Below are 18,160 nucleotides of genomic sequence, written 5' to 3' on the forward strand. Positions count from 1 at the left end.
AGTGACCGTTACTATGGTTATCATAAGCATGAAATTTCTATCAAAACAAATACAAAACACTTGAAGTTCGTTAGGAAAAGTAAGAAATGCATGTACATTTTTGTTCATGTGCGCGTGCATGTGCATGCGTATGCGAGCGACTGGGACAAAGGTTTGCGAGCAAAATCTGCGTAAAATTAGATTTTTCAGTGTAACAGAAAATCTAAAATGAAAATTTTCTTATTGAAAATTCGGAAAATATACACAAATTTTCTTTGCCAGGATTTGAGAGAAAAAAAAAAGCAATTTTTTGTGTTTTTTTTTTCTTTTAGATTTCTGGGTCTTTCTTTTTTTCCATTTTTTTTTTTTTTTGTTTTCAAGCATGTAAGGATAAGCTTTAGCTGTAGTAGTATACAACTGTTGGTAATTTTTGCGTATTTTGCAAATTGAGTTTCAGTTTAGAGCCTTGCATGCAACCATTTGCAGGAGTAGCATGGAAAGGCAAATTCATGTTTATTTTTCGTTTTCAACTCCCTTAAGACCACATGCAGCCATTTGTTCTATATAATAGATTTAACTACACTGGATTTAGATAAGACTGGCAGTAGTAGTAGTAGTAGTAGTAGTAGTAGTAGTAGTAGTAGTAGTCGTAGTGTTACTAGTTGTGATAGTAGTTGCACTAATACATACTAAGGAACTATTTATGACAAATATTTTTATATAAAAAGCAGAAAAAAAAAAAGAAACAATTGAAATAAAAATGAAAATCAAAAGAAAAATGAAATAAAATTATCGCTATAAATATATGAAATTTATTTGTACGTGCTTGCCTGTGTGTGATGTATATAACTAAGTAACGAGAGATACTACCATATCTCTAACAAAAATTCTCTCTACTTATAACAGCATCAGTTACAGTTAACCTCCATCAGCCTTTTCATCCCACTTGTACGCTCTTACATGAAAGAGGTTGCACTAGTATTTGTATAACTATTATTATTATTATTTTTTTTTCTTAAATAAGAAAAACGACGGACTTGAACAAGAAGAAGAAAATACATAGAAAAACAAAACCCTACAATAATATAAAGAAAATTAATTGGACATTTTTCTTTGACAATAACTATATTATATGTATTCTATATATATTCGTAAATATATATTTGTGTATATGTGTGTGTGTGTGTGCACATTTGGTGTGTATGTGTTTTCTTGTTTTATTTCAAAAGTATGTGTAAAGTTTTTAATAAACGACATGACTAAATGCAAACCTAGTGAAATATATAAAAATTTCTTTTGAAAATTAATGTTCATCATACGCCCTGAGATCTTATAAATGCAATGAGTGTAAATGTGATAACATATGTACATACGGCAAACGAACAAATGAATATTTTTCTCTCAATCAAATCTTTCTTTTACACTTGTCCGGTAATTAATTTTCCTTTTTATTTTTAAGAACCGTTTAGAATCTAACATATAAACGTTTTTATAAGAAACCACAAAAAACAAAAAAAAAAAACGTATACAAATATTATAAATTCTGTAACTTGAAATTGCATGACAAGTGCACTTTTTTCGAAATTTTGGTTATACATGGTTTAGATATTATTCCATGACACGATATAAGTTTCAGTTCAGTGTATATCAAAGTGTAAAGAGGTGCGTGTCATTTACATTGCTGAGTTTTTTTTTAAATTTTTGTGTAGATTAAACGGAACAAAGTCCAGCTAAAGCTACGGAAGTGATTAACTTAGCTTAGAGTAAAAATGCGATAAGGTATGAAATATTTAGAAAGTTGTTTACGAGATTTCAAGCAGAAAGCTTTCATCTTCTGCATGGGTCCGATTGTCTCTAGCTAAGACAATCCAGGAAGTAATCTTGGAACTTGACATGGAGCTTCTCTTCGGATTGGCGACTATTTTTTAAATCTTTTTCTTTCTGATCGGCACTGGTTCAGATCGACCCGGTTGTATTTAGAATGTTAGAGATTCTACAAAGTTGAAGATATGATAAAAAATAGGTCGCTTCGAAATCATAAAATTCCTAGCGCGAGGGCATCAGTAAGCTGCACGATGAAAAGCAAGAGATCTTAGATAGTAATGGTGATAGTTCGATTATTAAGTTTTATAGCAAATATTTGTTAAATCAGTTAGAGTTTCAACAAAAAAATAACACAATTAATTTTTAAACCTTCGGATTGAATCAGGATCGTTTCTCATGGACTCTGGACAGGTGGACAGATGCAGTAACGGATACGCAGAGAAGATAAAAATGTTTCTCATGTATTGTTGGCAGAGTTACTCATAGATTGGCACATGGGAGAAAATTGTTTTTCATGTTTTGTGGACAGACGGACAGATGTAGTCGTGGACTAGCGTATAGCAGAGAATTGTTTCACATATATTAGGTACAGATGGAAAAAGGTACGAAGGGCAAAGTAAGTCTCCTTTTAAAAAAAGACCTCATTAGAGTTTGCCTGACTCTTTCTCTATAGCTGTCTCTTTCTCTATCTCTGTTTCTCTCTCTTTCTCTAACAGACCGATACAGAATATCTGGCATTACAGTTACGCTCGCTCATACCTTCCAAGTCTTCACTGCCTTGCCTTACATAAGATTTTGCTTTCATTACCAAATTATTGTGTGTCGGTTAATGGATAAACAATTATTCATAACAAAATTATTTTGCCTGAGAGCATTTCTACAAAATAAGCAGAATAAGTTGAATAAAGGTAGACAAGTGTTATAATTATTGCTGTTCTTTTTATTCTTATGATTACGGTGAAGCAAGTGTGAAATATTCACATATGGCCGAGAAGTTTCCATATACACTCAGATGCTAGTGGATATAAACTGATGATGTAGAAGTTTTTATAGCACACACATACACAACTTTATGCTTGTAGACTGGAATTTTTAAATATAATAATAAAAGAAGACTAACACCAAAAGCAACATAACCGCAACATATATATAACAACGTCATTAATAACAGCTAGTAGTACAAGAGCCGCCGGTGTGCAAATTTATATATAAACACTCATAGGGTATATACACCATGTTATGCTCAAGTAATGCTTGCTACTAGTAATGACGATGCCAAGTATCCATAACCGAAATATTGTGGCTGGAGAATAATGTGTATGCGCAAATGTGTACACGTAAATGTTTGTGTTCGTATTGAAGTGTTGAACAAAAAAGTCTGCAACTAAAAATACTTGTTGAAAAATTTTTTACCTATAAAGCTGTTGCTGCTGCTGTTGTTGTTGATGGCGATGATGGTGATGACGATGATTATGATGATAATGATGATTATGATGATTTTGCTACCGCTTTCGGTTTAACTATTTAAAAAAGTGTGTCAATGCACTTCAAGGCTAACGTATCAATGAGCTTAAAAGTGCTGTTTATCAATATCTATATATAGTAAACTTTTTAGTGCACCTGGGTATGCGTGACTTGTACATGGACCGAAAGATTGATGATTAATATTAAATAAAAAACTTTTTAATTAATCACAATCTGCATAAACGCGCATTCATATCTGCCTATTCCCAATGTTCATACACATTTCAGCCATAATAATAATAAGGGCGCAGTTTTACGTACAGTACGCGTTATGGGAAAAAATGGGAAAATTTTTAACATAACTTTCTACGAATTGCGAAGAATATTGAATTGCAGTGATTTTGAATCCGTTCTGTTGAACTCGAAATTAAGTCGATCGCTGTCAGCAAGCCAGGATTTCACGGTTTAAAGGATTTCTTATAGAAGGCGTTGTTCCTTCTATGTTTATGATTGAAGCAACTTCTTCAATTAGGCAGCCCTCGAGAAGATTGCTTATAGATAGAACGATTTCAACAAAATTACTTTTGAGATGGCTTCCCGGTTGTTGGCTTTAGGCAAGTTACTTTCCGGAAAGGCCGTTTAAACGAAGGCAAATTCGAAATTTCTTGCGGAGTGATAGTCATCAGCAACCTAGTTTATACGAACGCAACTTTCGGATGGGCCGCTAAAAGCCCCTTCCCGGCACATTGTTTCCTTGAAGAAGACCTTTTGCAATGAGGACGCGTTCAAGAAGTACGCTAGACAAGAAAAATCGTTTCTGGGAAGGCCAACTCTGGACAGTCGTATTGGGAGGGGCGGTTCCAAAGAAGACGGAAAGATAATGGCGTATGCAGGTCATGAAACCACTTAGTAGATAAACTGCGTTTCGAGAGTCGTCTTCCAGGTAGTTCGTTGCCCGAAAAATCGTTTCCAAGAGTACTGTTCCCAGGAAACGCGTTTCCAGAAAAGCCTTTTTCAGGAATGCTGCAGGGAAGGGGCATGATGTTTTCAGAAATTCCGCTCCCAGGTACACTCATTCAAGGAAGGACGCATTCGATAAAATTGATTCCAAGAAGTGCACTTTCAAAAGTTAGCCTTCCAGAAGGACGCTGCGGACAATCCGGCTTCCAGAATGGCCGCGTCAGGAATAGTTACTTCTAAGGAAACCAAAAAAAGATGATGTGGTAAGCCGGGAGCGGTTCCGACAGTCGATCCAATATATGTGTGCAATTAGAGACATATTGATTGACTGACTGCGCCCTCATTCTAGACAGGAGACCTCTTCATACAGACACACTTTTTTTCGATTTCTGAAACTTTCTTTCAAAGCATGCACGAAATATATATATAAAATAATCGGAAAGCTATTGAGCCTTCAATATGTCAGAATTGATTAACTTATCCAAGTTATGGCTGTAAGCACGACCTTGAACTATAGATTACCTAATATTTTAATGATTTTCGCGCTACCTATGCCCGTTTATGAAAGTGCGTGCGTAGAATATCGTGCGTCTAAATGTGTCAAAACATTTCCTTCGCTTGCTAGTGCTGTCAGTGCTGTTAAGTGCAGCAGTTTACTGTGTATAAGCATTAAGGCACACAAAGGAATGAAATGGAGATGAGAATAAGAGAACGGAGGCGAGTGTTTATGGATTGACGTATGGAAATTTACATTTATATTGCAATTAATGTGTCCGTTGCGTATATACATATATACGAACGAACCCACGGCTAATAGCAATTATGATATGACATGAACGTTTACAATGCGACAATAAGGACAACAAAAACAATAATAGCATTGACAACGTGACAATTGAGTATAATTTAAGTTGTCAATGTGTTTAAACATTTTACTTACACTTTAACTACAAGTTAAACTGCTGATGGTGCCGATGGTAATTGTTATTAGCAGCACAAGTAAGCCGTTGTTGTCCTTGTTGTTCTTGCATTTATTTTTGCAAAAATTCTTAATATATAAATAGGGCGCGTACAACATGATTTAAGTCATAGAAAGCTAAGTAATCAGACTTGTAAAAAGTATAATAAATGTTTCTCGTGTTTATTTTATGGCTATTCCTGGCCAATTACTGTTCAACGACAGCTATAGAAATGCGAGCATTTCGGGATTTTTTAGTTAATCAGCATTTGAAACATGCAATTATCATAAGAGCACAACAACAACAACAACAACAACAAGGACAATGGGGATACTTGAATGAGATAAGGGATTTGGCCATGCATTGTCACATAAGATTTCATCGAGTTTCAGTTGAGCATGACATTGAAAATTTATTTTATAAAAGTTCTCCAAAAGTCGGGATTTATATAAATATTACCGATCCAGGGGAATCTTTGCACGTATTACGGGACTTTGCTGTAAAAGATAAATTTAAAAATTCTTACGCTTGGTTTATAACAATGCGGGCACTTGCAGAAGGCTTGTTGGATAATTTAAAAATGATCAAAAATATATTCAAGCTTTTAAGGCTTCATATAAATGCTGATGTTACACTAGCTCTAAGAGTAAATGGGTAAATTGTTGTTTTTATTGTTTTTGTTCTTCTTTGTTTTTAAATTGAAATTTTTTCTTTTTTATTAAATTATGTTAGCTCCCGCTTTCATTTATTTGATGTCTATAAGATCTTGCCCGACTTTCCTGCAACCGCTGAAGTAAAAGGTAACTGGTCTTTGCAACAGGGCTTAATAATTGATCCTAAGTTTAAGTACGGCTTCATGGTAAGAAGAAGTAACTTTCAAAATATCAGCATTAAAGTGGCTACGGTAGTAAGTTGAACAAAGGAATTGTTTGTCACAAATCTGAGTCACGTTTTCATATAAGATTCTTTACAGTTGCACGATAAACCGAAAGATTTCACTAATTACACGTTTTTAAGCAATAATCGGGATTGGAAAGAATTGGATTCTATGCCGCGTAAAGTTTACGGCCTTATGCGTCCAATGGAAGATTTATATAATTTTAGGTAATTTTGATAAACGTATTGATAAATGTATTCTACATTTTGTCGGTAGAATGTCCGTCCATTCATCGTTTCAGCCATCGTTCGGATCTATACTTTATTAAATTAATTTCGACAAACTTTTAATATGTTTTATAAAAACCGCCGTTAATTTTTAATTTTGTTCACGAGCGCTAGTCTTCAACGTACGTCTGTGCACCCAAGTTACGCCTCACCAATACGTCAGGCTTTTAGCCTGGTAATTCTTCCACCCATTAATCCCTTTACTTTTACATCTCTTTATCTATATGTGGTATCTATCTAATCGTTCCAGTGCTTATTAATGAGATCGGTTGTCTCTTCGACGGATTTCTGTTCTGATAGGCCGCTGTACACTTCTTTCTCTTCACTGTACTACTCAGCCGTCCACCACTAAATCATTCTATCATTTGTGCGGCAGTACATTCGTCTGGCAACTCGCCTGCAGACTTTTTAATCAGTGCATCTCTCCCATTATCTTTGCTTCAGTTGACATCTTATCATAGTCATAACTATGGTTTTGTCTGCTCCGATCTCCGTTCGTTTGGCTTTCTGAAGGGTCTTCTTCTTATCAGGGAGGGGAAAGGGGGGTACGTCCATATATGTATCTCTCCCTTGTGCTCGGTGAATGATCGTCCTTGTGGTATTGACCGCGCGCTTTTCCAGTTGATGTGACATCAGGTAGGATTAAACTCTCATGGCATGTACATCGATTCTTCTGAATATCTCTTCATCTGTTTTCCATTCAGTTCATCCATCTAGCCTTCTAGTGATGTACCTCTAGATCTATCAGCGTGCATCCATTTAACTACACTCTTACCCATATAGCTGATTGTCTGCACGCTGACTTTACCCAGGTTTTTGATTGTCCGCCTTGACGTTTGCTTACTAATCATACTTCAATTTTTATGTATCAATCTCACCTATGCCTACGTTCACCTTCTTGTCCTTAACTGCTTATCTATTCATCCCCAAGTACAATTCATTCATTTGCTCTGCACTTCAAGAGCGCACATACTTTTATGCGATTTCCGTTGCGTCCTGCTGTGCCCTACATATATTTCACGAAAGTTATGTACGCAGTGCGATTTAGTTGAACGGAATTATCTAAATTTATTTAAGTTTTTTATAGTTTATTGCGTTTCTCTCTGCTCTGATTGTTCGAATTTTAGTTTCAATATCCACTACGACACTTCATGGGGAGGCTACATTGACGTCAAAACGGCTGGTATTGTGGGACGACTATATAGCCATCAGGCTGAATTTTCATTAACTCCTTTTCGCTATTTAAGTGGACGTGTTTTGATTGTTGACTACTCGCCAGAAGTTCACTTAGAAAGGTAAATATTAATGGAAAGAATATCCACTGAATAAATTTTCATATCATATTATCTTCGCTCTCACCCTTCTTCCTACACTTTCCCTTCCGCGTTGTCTCTTTCTCTCTCTCTCTCTCTCTCTCTGTCTATCTCTTTCTTTCCCTCCATCTTCCTCTCCTACTCCTACTATTTTTTCTTATTTGCACGCTTAAGGGCAAACTTTATTTTACGTCATCCACGTCATGTCAGTATACGTAACGTTTACTTAGCACCCTTAGCTGTCCCGGTTTGGTGGTGTGTTTTAGCTTTAATTATTCTAACAATAGTCTTGTTGGTCATACAAATACGAGAAGAGTATAAACGATGGAGCCAACATCATGTGCAGAGAAAACAATTGGAACAACATGTCAATTTTGCTATGCTTGTGGCGGCGGAAGCTTTATTAATGCAGGGACCACCGTCGGAAATTTTTCACTTAATCTCATCTCGCACACTAATTGCAACAGTATGCGTATTCGTGTTCATATTAATGGAATTCTACAATGGTTATATTGTAGGCTCTTTACTCGCGGAATCACCGCGTACCTTAACCACTTTGGAAGCACTTTACAATAGCAATTTAGAATTGGGTATGGAGGATATACAGTATAATTATCATGTCTTTGAAAATTCTAGCAGTCGATTAATGCATATCATATATAAAGAGCGCATACTGGGAGCGAATGGCAAAAGTCACACAAATATATTGCCGCTGGAGCAAGGTATCTATCGTATAGCGCAGGGTGGTTTCGCATTTCATATGTCCATAGATCGTGCTTATCGCTTATTGAAAAGTAAGTCTAGTCGAGTAAATATTTATGCAAAACTTTTTTCTTTTCATACTTTTTAAATATTTTGCACATGTAAGTTGATGTTGTTGAGTTCTCTTTCTCGATTCTTGCTACTAATTTATATATATATATATATATATATATATTGTGTTATAACTGATTTTACGCAGCAATATTGCAAACTTAAATATATATTAATATACGATATACTAAATAACAAACTGAATGTCCATGGGCATGTGTATTGAGTGTGTGTGTGTTTGTGTGTGTGTATTATTATTTGTCTGTGTATATAAAGTTTTATCATTAATTAAATTTTAATGTGAAAAACTATATATTAACAAGTCATCTTTGTTTAAATGACATTATTTTGTCTTTGCTGTCGTTATTGTTATTATTGTTTTATTATTGCTGTTGTTGTTGTTGTTGTTGTTGTTGTTGTTGTTGTTATTACAATGTCTGCTATATTACTGCTGATGATAGTGTGGAAAAGTAATCGCATTGTTTAAATTAATGCCTCATAAAGCAAATAAGAATTTTATACGATTTTATGCATTATTTTATATTATATTATATTATTATTATTGCCTTTGTTGTTGTTGTTGTTGTTACTACTGCTGTGGTTGTCCTTGTTATTATTTAACAAAACAAACAACAACAAAAAAGATAAATTTTCATGCTGTTGTTTTATTTTATAAAGAAAAAAACAACAAAAATTTTTTTTTATTTTTTTTATTTATATCCTTTGGTTAATTTAAATGAATTTTATGACAATTAAAAATACATTTGTCCTGTCTTACTCTTTGTCCATCTCCCTTTCTTTCTCTCTCTCTCTCTCTCTCTCTCTCTCTCTCTCTCTCTATCCCTGCTCTGTTTTTCCACAATTTTGCCTTTCACTTCCATAATTCAATTGCTATGTGGCTGGTGGTTATTTGTTTGCATGGCTCTGATAAACTATGGAAGCTTTAGGTGTACATGTACATGTGTGCAGATATTCATATATGTTTGTATAAATATGTAAGGTTGCTTGTTTGTAAATTCGATATAATAGCGCTATTAATTAGCACAAGTTAATTGAAAAGAATAAAATTTCATTTCAATAGGAAGAAGAGGGAGGAAGAAAACATACATACATACATAAAATGAAGTTTATATATATATATATTTATATATACATATATATACATACGTACATGTATATATATATATACATACGTACGTATATATTTTTATATATATATATATGTACATATATATATTTATATATATATATTTGCAAATGCGTAAATACGTATGTATATGTAAAGGTCCTTTTATTGCACAATTTGTATAAGTTTATTAATTGTTCTTAAATAAAAAAAACAAAAAAACAAAAATACAGTTACATGTGCCCTGGAGTGAAACAGGTTAAGTATACGAACTTATTTCTTTGTTCATATAAATTTGCTTAATTCATCATATCCATGAAATTATTACTGTTGTTATTATTAATTTACCTATAAAAATGCATTTTAAGACTAAAGTCGTAAGGTATTAGCACATCTAACGGCTATCGGGTTTATTCAAAACTCTACCGCACTTGAGTTTTGAAGCCACAATCCGAGAGTTAGTCAATGAAATTAAAAAGCCTTTAAGGCTTCATTTTCCGGATGAGTAAGGTAAGAATCGTGACCATCAAGACAGTGTTTGTGAGTTGAAATCTCGATAGTGCGATAGAGTTTACTTTAGTGAGTGCTCAGCCGGTTTGGCAAATATCCACTATGCTGTGGCACCGCCGCAATCTCTTTTTCGTTCCTTACTTCTTTCTGACTGGTACCGCCTCACATGTGCAGGGGATACCTCCTCAGTCAGTGGTCATGTTGAAGAAAACAAACTATAACTTTTTGTTGCTATTATCGCTTTACACATATTCCAATCTACTCGATGATTCGATTCCTTAAATCGGAACCTCATAGAAATGTTTGATTGGGGTCAGACAAATAGGGTAAGCTTTAATACTGTCAAAACTCAGAGCTGTCTTCCAACGTACAGGTAAAGCAATAAATAACCCCTACTGGGCGGGAGAATACAAAACCATATTCGTTGCAGAAAGCAAGTATTTGAAGACGCAATTTTTTGAAGCGGTTCAGTACCATTCAGTATTCGTACCATTTACGCCGCTTATATCCAGCTAAAATTAGTGCATAACTCGCACATATGGGCGGAAGCCTTGAAATTTTACTTTGAGGCCGTTCAGCGCATACAGCGAAAAGCTCAGACGCTCATGGACGACGAAAGTGGGCTCTTGACCATCCGCGTAATGTGGGCTGTGCTGCATTTACCTACTGGTGCCCTTAGAGCAAGATAGCAGAGATTTGCCCGTCAACTAAGTCCTTTAACAGAACTACACGACTTTCTCAGCGTTCTCATCCACTCCTCTGGCAGTTACTTGAACACGGTACAACGTACTGCCGAGACGCTTGGTAGCTTGACCGCAGTAGTCTCTCTCAAAAAACTTGAGATGCCTCCATTGCCAAGTTGAACGCTGCTCTCTCTCTTTCTCTGTCCTCAACTTTCTGCCCTTATCTGCGGGGCATATCCCCTGAGCAGCTGATCGTTGAGAACAAAAAAAGTAAAATTCGATTTCCTTTGCTCTTGACTTCATTTACTAATCTTAGGTCGATTGAATGATCTTTGCTTACTAATTAAATGTTATTCGATCCCTTTTTGTTTCAGATCAACTAAATGAACGTCAGTTTTGCGAATTACAAGAGATTCGTTACATACCTGGCTATTCAACGGGAATAATTCTGGCAAAGTCTACACCTTATAAGGAATATGTCGCTCAAGTGGCATTAAAGTTGCGCGAATCGTCGCTTATGCAATACAATAATAAATTATGGGAATTTCATAAAATTGATTGCAGTTTAATCAAAGGCAATGAAATAATTGTGGATATGGAACATTTTGGTGCTGCTTTAGTATTTCTAGGATGTGCAATCGTATTTAGTGTAACCGTTCTGGGCATTGAGATCTTTTATAAAAAATGTCAAAAGTTACAAAAATAAATTACGCCACAGAAAAAAATAAAAAGCAAGAAAAATCCGGTCGATTGGGAAAAAAAGAAACTGTGTATTGACAATGAATAGAAAAGAAGAATAGAAAGAAAAAGGATTAAAAACAAGAAAAAAAAAAAAAAATTCATTGAATAGTTCATTAATTTAATACTTTAACACGCAAATAGTACAAGAATCAGCCAAATGTGGTCCCAAAATGTTAAGTTAAATACGAAAACACGCATATACATCCATCGTAGTCGAGTCGAGACGACGAGAGATAAGAATGTTGAGACGCCGTGAATGATGGTAACTGATGTTACTGACCAGTGGTAAGTGGTGATGGTAATGACGATGGTGATGGGTATGGGTGGTGGTGGTGGTGGTGGTGATTGTGTCGGTCATAAGTGACAAAGAGCGACTGCTCTCCCAGTATTTTAATTAAAAAGTCAAAGTGTAGTCGTGTTGCAAAGCAATGGGATGTTAGCACAATTGGAACGACTTAAATTGTGTAGTGGGTGAACTTTTTAAAATTCTAATGAACGAAGTCATTCATTATGACACAACGATGCTGTTGCTGACGATATTGATGATGATAGAGGCCACGATGAGGCCATTATTGATAAGGATAAGCGCAACGATGATGATGTTAATGATAATAATGACGATGATAATGATGATAATGAAATAGCAATGGTCAGTTTAATTTCCTTGAATAACTCCAAGTAAATGATTTAAGGCCGTTAAGCTAAGAATTGGAAAAATTTTAAACCATCTCAGCACAAACGCATTATACGAACGCATTAATCAAACAATTAGAAAACGAGCTGAACTGAAATGGTATACGATATTTACTGATAAGCCTGACAACCATTTGATGGTAAGAGCTTAACTTTAAATTAAAGATGTTTTAATTAATATCCAGTTAATGTTTTTTTTTTCTTTTTATATCCTTTGCCGAATGATGACGGAGTATAGTCATTTTGTCAAAATGTATGCAAAGCCTAGGAAGGAAGATCGGACGCCCCAAAATGTATATATATACTTGTTCAGCATCAAATTCTGAATCGGTTTAAGCAAGTTCGTCTGCCTGTCCGCCCGCTGGTAAACATTCATCTGGCCGCATAAATTAAGTTCTCGGCTTGAAATTTGGTAGAAACCTTAGATGTTTTTGCAGACAGATTGGTTTTTGAAAATAAGCAAAATCAGTTGAAGGGCACGCCTACAGTAATATGTAAGCTAAAAACACCTCTGCTTTTCAAAAGAAGTAAAAAATTGCTCTCTTGCAACTACAGCAGATAAATGTACAAAAATTTGAACGTATACTCTATACGCCATGCTGTAGTACCTCTAAAAAGATGGAAAAATCGGACACTTCTACTTTATTTTATAATGTATAAATTTCATGTATTCCGTTCAGGCATGGGAACAATCTTCGAAAATACCAGTTAACCAGTTTTCAATCCGAAATGTACGTAAGCATGTCTCTCTATCCGTCTGCCCAACTGCGCAATGCTCGTGGTATACATTCTTCCGTTCGCAAAAAAGAGAGTTTGAAAATGGCTCAAACAGGTCAAAGGAACCGCTTACAACGACCAGTTGTCTATATAACCAGAACTCGTTCGCCTCCCGTGTCTTTTGCTCGTCGCTCATAGGCTACAACAGATACATCAATGTAAGTTTTCGCAAAATTATTCTACAATAATAGAGAAAATCAACCACGCCCACCCAATATTATGGAGCATGTATATTTATATTTTCCCTTTTCATCAATCCTTTATAGGATAACAGCGGTTCTGTCGGAACCGATTATAATCATCGTACATGTTAAATATTTATTCTCATCAACGAAAGTAATAAACATAGATAGATATATAGACTTGGGCGAGATGGAGAACGGAAAATGTACTCCATTATCCATTAAAACTTTCGTATAAGAGCAACAAACAACACTTAGAGGAAACATTAATAAAGTTTTGCATTATTTAAGAGTAAGTTTTTATTTATTTTTAATTTTCTACACTGAAGGCTTGTACGCTTTTGTTTTACTTATATTTTCATTATTTGTAATAATAACAGCAAACGCAGGCAGGCCTTTTGTTTATTTTAATATTTTCCGATTTTTCAACTTTTCAATTGTATTGTGGGAAATTAATAAGTGCATGAGCATGTGTTGGTTTTGTATTTACTATTATTATTATTATTATTATTATTATTATTATTCGTTCTTATCCTTGTTGTTGTTATTATTATTATTATCACTGTTCAAGCTGTTCTTGTTGTTGTTGTTCGTTAAACTTTTCCACAACTCTTCTTCACATTTGAAGTACTTTCGATATCTGGCTGCATAACGAACAGGTAGAAATAGAAGAAGGACGACGAAACCTATAGGAACGTTGTGCACACAGAAATTCAATGCTCATAGTATCACCAATGTTTTCATATCGAAATACTTTTGGTATTCATTACGTTTTCCTTTATTGAGAAAATTTTTCATAAATGTTTTCGTTTTTCATAGCATTTCTATACCTCACTGCACATAAGGTGTATTAAATTTCTTAAAATCTAAACATTTTCCAAAAGAACTAAAGTAACACAGTTTTGAGGGTCTCTACTACAGTTACTTGGCAGTCCATCTGTCCAACCACAATAATAATTGGGTAACTCTACTCTAAAGCTCTCAAAGTTCGCATTAGTACTTGAGATAATCCGATTTACAAGTGTGGCCAATCTTTCCGTCCGTCCGTTCGGTTATTTGAAGAGCACCGTCGTCAACTTTTATGCGGAGAAACTTTACGTTCAGCAGTTTAACCTTTATTAGCTTCTAAAAAGTTTTATAGGAGACGAAATGAATTTGATTTTCCTCTCTACGTCACAATAATCACCGCAGGAAAGAAAACTTGAGTTTCAATGTACTAGAGAACCTGTAAAATATCTATGGACTGTATTAGAACTCCGAGTCAGATCAGTTATTTATGGATGACTATCTGTCTGTCCGTCTGTCCACCTGATCCTTTTTATGCCTACAAGTAGAAGCAAATGCCATTAGTCTATTGCCAGAAACCTAATTTGAAAGTGGGCGTGGGTAGTGTGGAGATACTAAACTATTGCCAGAGCAGTTTTTGATCTACTTAATCGCATCCGTATGTTCGTCCGTTCGACCATGCAACCCCTGCCGTTGCAAGCCGTACAGTGTGTAAATCGCGTGGCAGCGCTGCAACTAAATGCACAACTACTTAGTTAGTTGTCGCAGGGCTTTTTAAGAGAATGGGCGCGACTAGTAGTGATTTAAGATTAAATTTCTTCCGGATAGCATTTAGAAATTGCTTTTATCAATGGAACCGCATTTCACCGAATCTATATAAGTTTTAATAATGTAAACTTTCCAGCCAGTTAAGCTATGTACATCCGTCCGTTCGTCCTTCGCCTGCTGCAGGAAGCATCGACGTCAGTTTATTTAGTCATGTCCGTTCATCCGTCCGTCAATGCTTGACCACTTGTTGGAAAACTCACAAGGAATGCGCAACGATGGAAATATATAATTAGGCGCACCAGTCTTTAGTCGATTCTCACACAGTTAATTGAAGGAAGGGTGCCTGCCTGTTCCAAGCGGAAAACTATACCTCTTGCTTTTTCCCTACAACCACAGGCTCAGGAGCGAATGTATGAAATAGATTCTTGTATATATTCATATCAATATACATGGATCTCAATCGATTAGGTCAGTCTATCTATTCTTCATTTGTTATTAGATAGATTCCTCTCTTATGTAAAAATTGAGATAAAAAATTGCTACATGGTATATACATTCTTCGTTTATGATGATAGGACATATTTGAAGGCAGGCATGATAAAGCCATAAAATCGTCTGAAGATCCGAAAATTTATTGCAGTTAAACTATTAGCTCTCTCATGTAAATAGTAATAAAAGTTTTACAAGTCGTTAAAGTGAAGAGTATTCAAAATTCATCTTAAGATGCTTACAAAACTTAAAAAGAAAATAAAATATTATTGCTTTTCCTGCAATTTTGTGGATGTAACAAAGTCGCGCTAATTGTTACTTTATTGCTATAAATATTTTTTCTAATTGGTTTCGTTTTGCTGCTAATTTAGTTTTTACGCTTATATAAGTTACAAAAGCAAGAGAAAAAGAAACTAATTAAAAGACAAAGCACCCTTTATATTAAGCTTTATATGAATTTTTGCTTGCCGGCCGTCAATGTTGTTATTTGTCAAGGTAACGTACAGGCTATGAGTGTGTACTAGACATTTAGAAATTCGTTCTTAACTAAAGTGAAATAAGAAGAGTTTGCAAAATTGTCTATAACTCTCCACATTATACAATTATTATTTTGAACTGGTTCAACAATTGTTACGGAACAAAACTTTACCTTGCTCAACATTAGTATTAAACGAACAGTAAGTTTTATAGACACAAAATTTCGAAATTAATTGAGATCAACGTTATATTGATAAAATTATATCCTCTATATGCTATTTCCGCAAGTTTGTAATTGATAATTTTCTTCTTCATCTATTGGATTCTTGTCCATCCGCTCCTATTTAAAGAACTTCAGAATCCCTTGATTACAGCAAATTATGCTCTGGCTTCAATGTGTTTAACTTTCTTGAATAATTTTAACTTTATACTAACATATAAACAACAGGTAAAGCATTTTTATGTGCAGCCGCGATCGAATCTTTTGTATCTATGGCAGTTAAGCTAGAAAAAAGTAAGAATGCTACAGTTGGGCATGATTAACCACCATTAGATAATCTACATCAGTTCGCCTACTGCAGTCACAATGCATCAAGTACTAATCATTATTTTTATATGAGTGAATAACTTCCTTAGAAGCTTTCATTTTACCACACTTCATTTGCTTGTCAAAGATTTTATTATTTTTCAGTCGCTTTCGCCATAGCAAACTATAAATTAGACTTTGCCGCCATAGAAGAGATCACTTTCATGAAAGATCTTATATATGTTGAGGTCTACAAAATATATGTATGTCATCCAAATTCTGTTTGGTTGATTTTCTAATGGCAAACCTTCACCATAAATTATAACAATTATATAACGGATTATTTTATCATTACAATCGTTATGTAGATTGGGGTCCAAAAGGTAAAACTACATGGCCCAAACTCGACAAAGTTACATTTTACGTCGAATTATTGCTATCAATGAATTTTCGTGAAGAAGTGTTGAAATTTAGGCCTTTCTACTACATAGAGTTTTTGCGTTAGTAGGAATGCTTTTATGAGAAGGGTTTCAAAAGACTAACTCATCCGATCCAAAGTCTTTATACCAACTTAATATGTCGAAATACTATTACTAAGCGTTCTTTGTCGTGAAATTCTAAAAATTACTTTATATTTTCATAGAACAAGTTATCAAAATAAAGCATTGTATGAGAAGTGATCGAAAAAGGAATCCGATTCGAATAACTTTCAATAGCGTTCGCCATTGTTTGCCAAAACATGTCGGCGGACTATATTTCAACAAAATATCTCAAAAATTGTGTCTTACTGGTAGAACACAAGAAAACAAGGCAAGCATACAGGACAGACGGACATTCGGATAGACAATTTAAATCGATGCAAAAAGGAATTCTAAATCGATTGGAATAATCAATGTTGATTTAGTCTCAAGTCAAGTTCTGGTAGTTACCTATGTCCGCACAAACGCTGTAGCGCAAGTAGGCAAGGGCAGTGTATAACAAAATAAAAGCAAAAACCTAAACAAGCAATTTGTCAATACTTTGAAATTTAACCGAAAACATTCAGACGGACAGACGGACACATAAATTTAAATCGGTGTACAACGTGAATCTGAACTGATCGGTCTAATAAAAAGTAGGTCTATCTTAAGTCCTTCTGGGCGTTCTATACATTATTACAAACTTAATATATCCTTCTACCAAAAGTGGTGTAGGATATAAGAAAATCCTACTCGATGCATTCTTTTTTCTATTGTACACAAATATTGAAACATATACAAACGCACTGTATGCATTTTCAATCACAAACATTTTGTATCAATATAAAAAAAGTAAATCGAAAAAATGTCTTCTACTTGTTGCAATTTCAATAAATTGTCAGACAAAGAGACAAAGCTTAAAAAGCTACTTAGATATGCTTGTTAAAAAATTCTAGACAATAATAAATTGCTGTGTTATCGATGATGGAGCTTGCAAAGCAACTTGATGCCTGTCGCCAATTAGATACATATTCAAGTTGCAAATTCCATTGTAATACTGAATAAGAGGCCTGTTCAAAAAATTAAAGTTGTTATCGCTTAAATTGATCACACGTGTACTTCGATAATGGCCCCTGGCATAAAAAAAATAAATCATCATTATATATCTCTATAGCTTTGATAATGATGTGGATAAGGGGTAAGGTCTATGTAGACATTTAAATAAAATAAAATAAAATTTTTCATCCGTAGAACCGCTTTCATCCGCTTTGAACCTTCTGGAATATCTGAAAAAATTTGATTTTAATAACAGTAAAGGAATTTTCCAACTCCTGTTACCTGTTATCTGATTTCTAACTGCTCGACTACTTCTGCTACTACTGCTACTCTCTTTTCTTTCTCTATCACTTCTATTGAGAGATTTATTTCATTTAAAAACATATGTTAGTGCAGTTTCATCGAGATGACG

The 18,160-nt window shown here is 34.6% G+C and overlaps 1 protein-coding gene across 1 annotated transcript; it reads left to right on the forward strand.

Annotated features, from left to right (window-relative positions):
- Nucleotides 1-5,355: 5,355 nt before the first annotated feature.
- LOC119644477 lies at nt 5,356-12,214 on the forward strand (the record flags this gene model as incomplete). Its single annotated transcript, XM_038044034.1, has 7 exons — nt 5,356-5,840; nt 5,919-6,093; nt 6,160-6,290; nt 7,478-7,645; nt 7,838-8,457; nt 11,170-11,488; nt 12,089-12,214. Coding segments are annotated over exons 1-7 (2,024 nt in total), but the record flags the coding sequence as incomplete, so codon positions are not given.
- Between the last annotated feature and the right edge of the window lie 5,946 nt (nt 12,215-18,160).

Source organism: Glossina fuscipes, unplaced genomic scaffold (genome assembly GCF_014805625.2).
Source record: "Glossina fuscipes isolate IAEA_lab_2018 unplaced genomic scaffold, Yale_Gfus_2 117530, whole genome shotgun sequence".
Classification (NCBI taxonomy): Eukaryota; Metazoa; Arthropoda; class Insecta; order Diptera; family Glossinidae; genus Glossina; species Glossina fuscipes.